The following is a 2,083-nucleotide window of genomic DNA, read 5'->3' as shown; positions in this document are numbered from 1 at the left end:
TTGCTACTGGCTGGGCGGGGGGGGTACACGGGGAGGGGGGGGGACATGCAGCAGATAAATTACAGGGGAGGTGGGAGCTGGGCTGGGGCTCAGCACGGGGCTGGGAGGGAGCTACCTGAGAGTGGTAACCCCTAGATACAAGCACTGGTGTGGAGACCCCCACCGTGATGGGTCTGCAGCCCCCCCACCCTCCGCCGTTGGCACGTCCCGGCTCTCCCCTAGTCCTGGAAGCGGTTGAGGAGGTCGCAGGTTTTCTTCTCCATCAGCTCGTAGATCTTCTTCACCCGCTTGTCGTTGGCCGCCCGGACGTAGCTGCTGGGGTCCAGCGTGGCCATGCCGTCGTGCACCTCGCCCATGATGATGAGGGGCCCGTCCTCCGCCGTCATGTTGGGGCAGGGGCAGCTCCAGTCCATGTCGGTCAAGGTCACCTCCAGGTACTTGATGTTGAAGAACTTGAGGCCCATCTTCTCGTCCTTGAGGACGTCCTCCAGGGCGAAGCGGGCGATGCCGGAGTCCTGGTCCTCCACGATCTCCATCAGGCGGCCCACGATGGCGAAGTCGCTGCGGCAGAGGCTCAGCACCATCTTGCTCTTCAGGCGGCAGGCCTTGCACTGCAGGCTCTTGGGGAAGGGGCAGACGTCCTCGCAGGTCTCCTTGCTCTCGAAGTTGTTGGTGTTGCCCTCGCAGCCGCCGTAGACGAAGGAGTGGCACTGCTTGAGGAGGTGGTTGTAGGCCCAGCGGGGCTCCCAGTTCTGGCAGGGCCCCTGCACCATGGGCAGCAGGCAGGTGGGGCGGGCGCTGCCCAGGCAGGCGGCCCGGCACTCCTCGTAGGTCTCGAAATGGTTCCTGTTGGCCCCGCAGCCCCCGTAGCGGAAGGGATGGTTGTAGGCCCAGCGGGGCTCCCAGTTCTGGCAGGGCCCCTGCACCATGGGCAGCAGGCAGGTGGGGCGGGCGCTGCCCAGGCAGGCGGCCCGGCACTCCTCGTAGGTCTCGAAATGGTTCCTGTTGGCCCCGCAGCCCCCGTAGCGGAAGGTGAGGCAGGAGCCCTGCTTGGCGTCGAAGTGCCAGCGCACCTCCAGGGCCTCGCAGCGCCGCCGGTCCGGCTCCTTCAGGCACTCGGCGCTGGGGAAGGGCTGGGGGCTGCTGGCCCGCGGGGCGCCCCCCGGCTCCCTCCTCACCACCGACAGCGGGAAGTCGGCGCGCAGCAGCCCGGCGGCGTTGCGGGCTGTGCAGGTGTAGATGCCAGCATCCTCGTGGCGGGCGTTGTAGATGACCAGCTGGCCGATGTTGGTGACCACCACGTTGCCGTACATCTGGTCCGGCCGCATGATGAAGTTCTCCTCCCGCTCGCTCTGCTTCTCCCAGGTGATGTCGGGCCGGGGGCGGCCGCTGACGTCGCAGCGGAAGCTGACGGTGCCCCCGGCCCGCACTGACTGGTGGAAGGGGTTGCTGTAGAGCGCGGGGGGCACCGGCACCTCGGGGCCGGCCCCCGGCGTGGGGCGCGCCGTCGTCTCCTGGGGCACGGGGCTGGTGTCGGGCCAGGTGAAGATGTGCTTGCAGGGGACGGTGGTGAGGCGGGTGCCGCGCAGGCAGGCCTCGGCGTCCATGTAGCACTTGTTGTAGTAGGTGAGGCCGTCGGAGGCGCAGGTGAAGTTGGGCTCCTTCTCGCAGCGGTCCTTGCACTTGCAGACGGGCTGCCCGTCCCAGATGTCGCAGTCGGAGCCCTGCTGGGCGCACACGAAGCTCTCGCAGGAGGCGGCGGGCGCCAGTGCCAGCGCCGGGAGGCTGCCGTCGGCGAAGCGGGCGGCCACGCAGCTCCGCAGCCCGCACACGTTGGTGCAGCACTTCTCAAAGCCTTCGCAGTCCTGGCCGTGGGGCAGGGGGAGAGGGAATGGCAGGGGGGACGTGGAGGTCAGCGCCGTGCTGTGGGTGCTGCTCCCCACCCCGTGATTTCAGGTGGGCTGTGTCCCCCGCGCATCCCTCTGCACCCCCAGCATTGCTGGGCTTGGGGTAGGAGCACCCCAGAATGGCTGCGCTGGCCCCAGCCCACCCTCAGCCCCCTCCCCATGCTCCCCCCCGCAGG

General features: G+C 68.7%; 1 protein-coding gene across 1 annotated transcript in view; it reads right to left on the bottom strand.

Annotated features, from left to right (window-relative positions):
- Positions 1-24: 24 nt before the first annotated feature.
- Positions 25-2,083, bottom strand: part of WFIKKN1 (WAP, follistatin/kazal, immunoglobulin, kunitz and netrin domain containing 1) — a 3,307-nt gene continuing 1,248 nt past the window's right edge. The window contains exons 3-4 of the mRNA XM_014958740.1: positions 1,003-1,865; positions 25-846 (exon numbers count right to left, since the gene is read on the bottom strand). Coding sequence (XP_014814226.1) covers positions 219-846; positions 1,003-1,865 — 1,491 coding nt within the window. The 3' untranslated portion in view covers positions 25-218. The remainder of the gene's footprint in view (positions 847-1,002; positions 1,866-2,083) is intronic.

This window comes from Calidris pugnax, unplaced genomic scaffold (assembly GCF_001431845.1).
Source record: "Calidris pugnax isolate Ruff unplaced genomic scaffold, ASM143184v1 scaffold244, whole genome shotgun sequence".
NCBI lineage: Eukaryota > Metazoa > Chordata > Aves > Charadriiformes > Scolopacidae > Calidris > Calidris pugnax.
The sequence above is the reverse complement of the archived record's forward strand: the minus strand, read 5'-3'. Positions and strand labels throughout refer to the sequence as shown.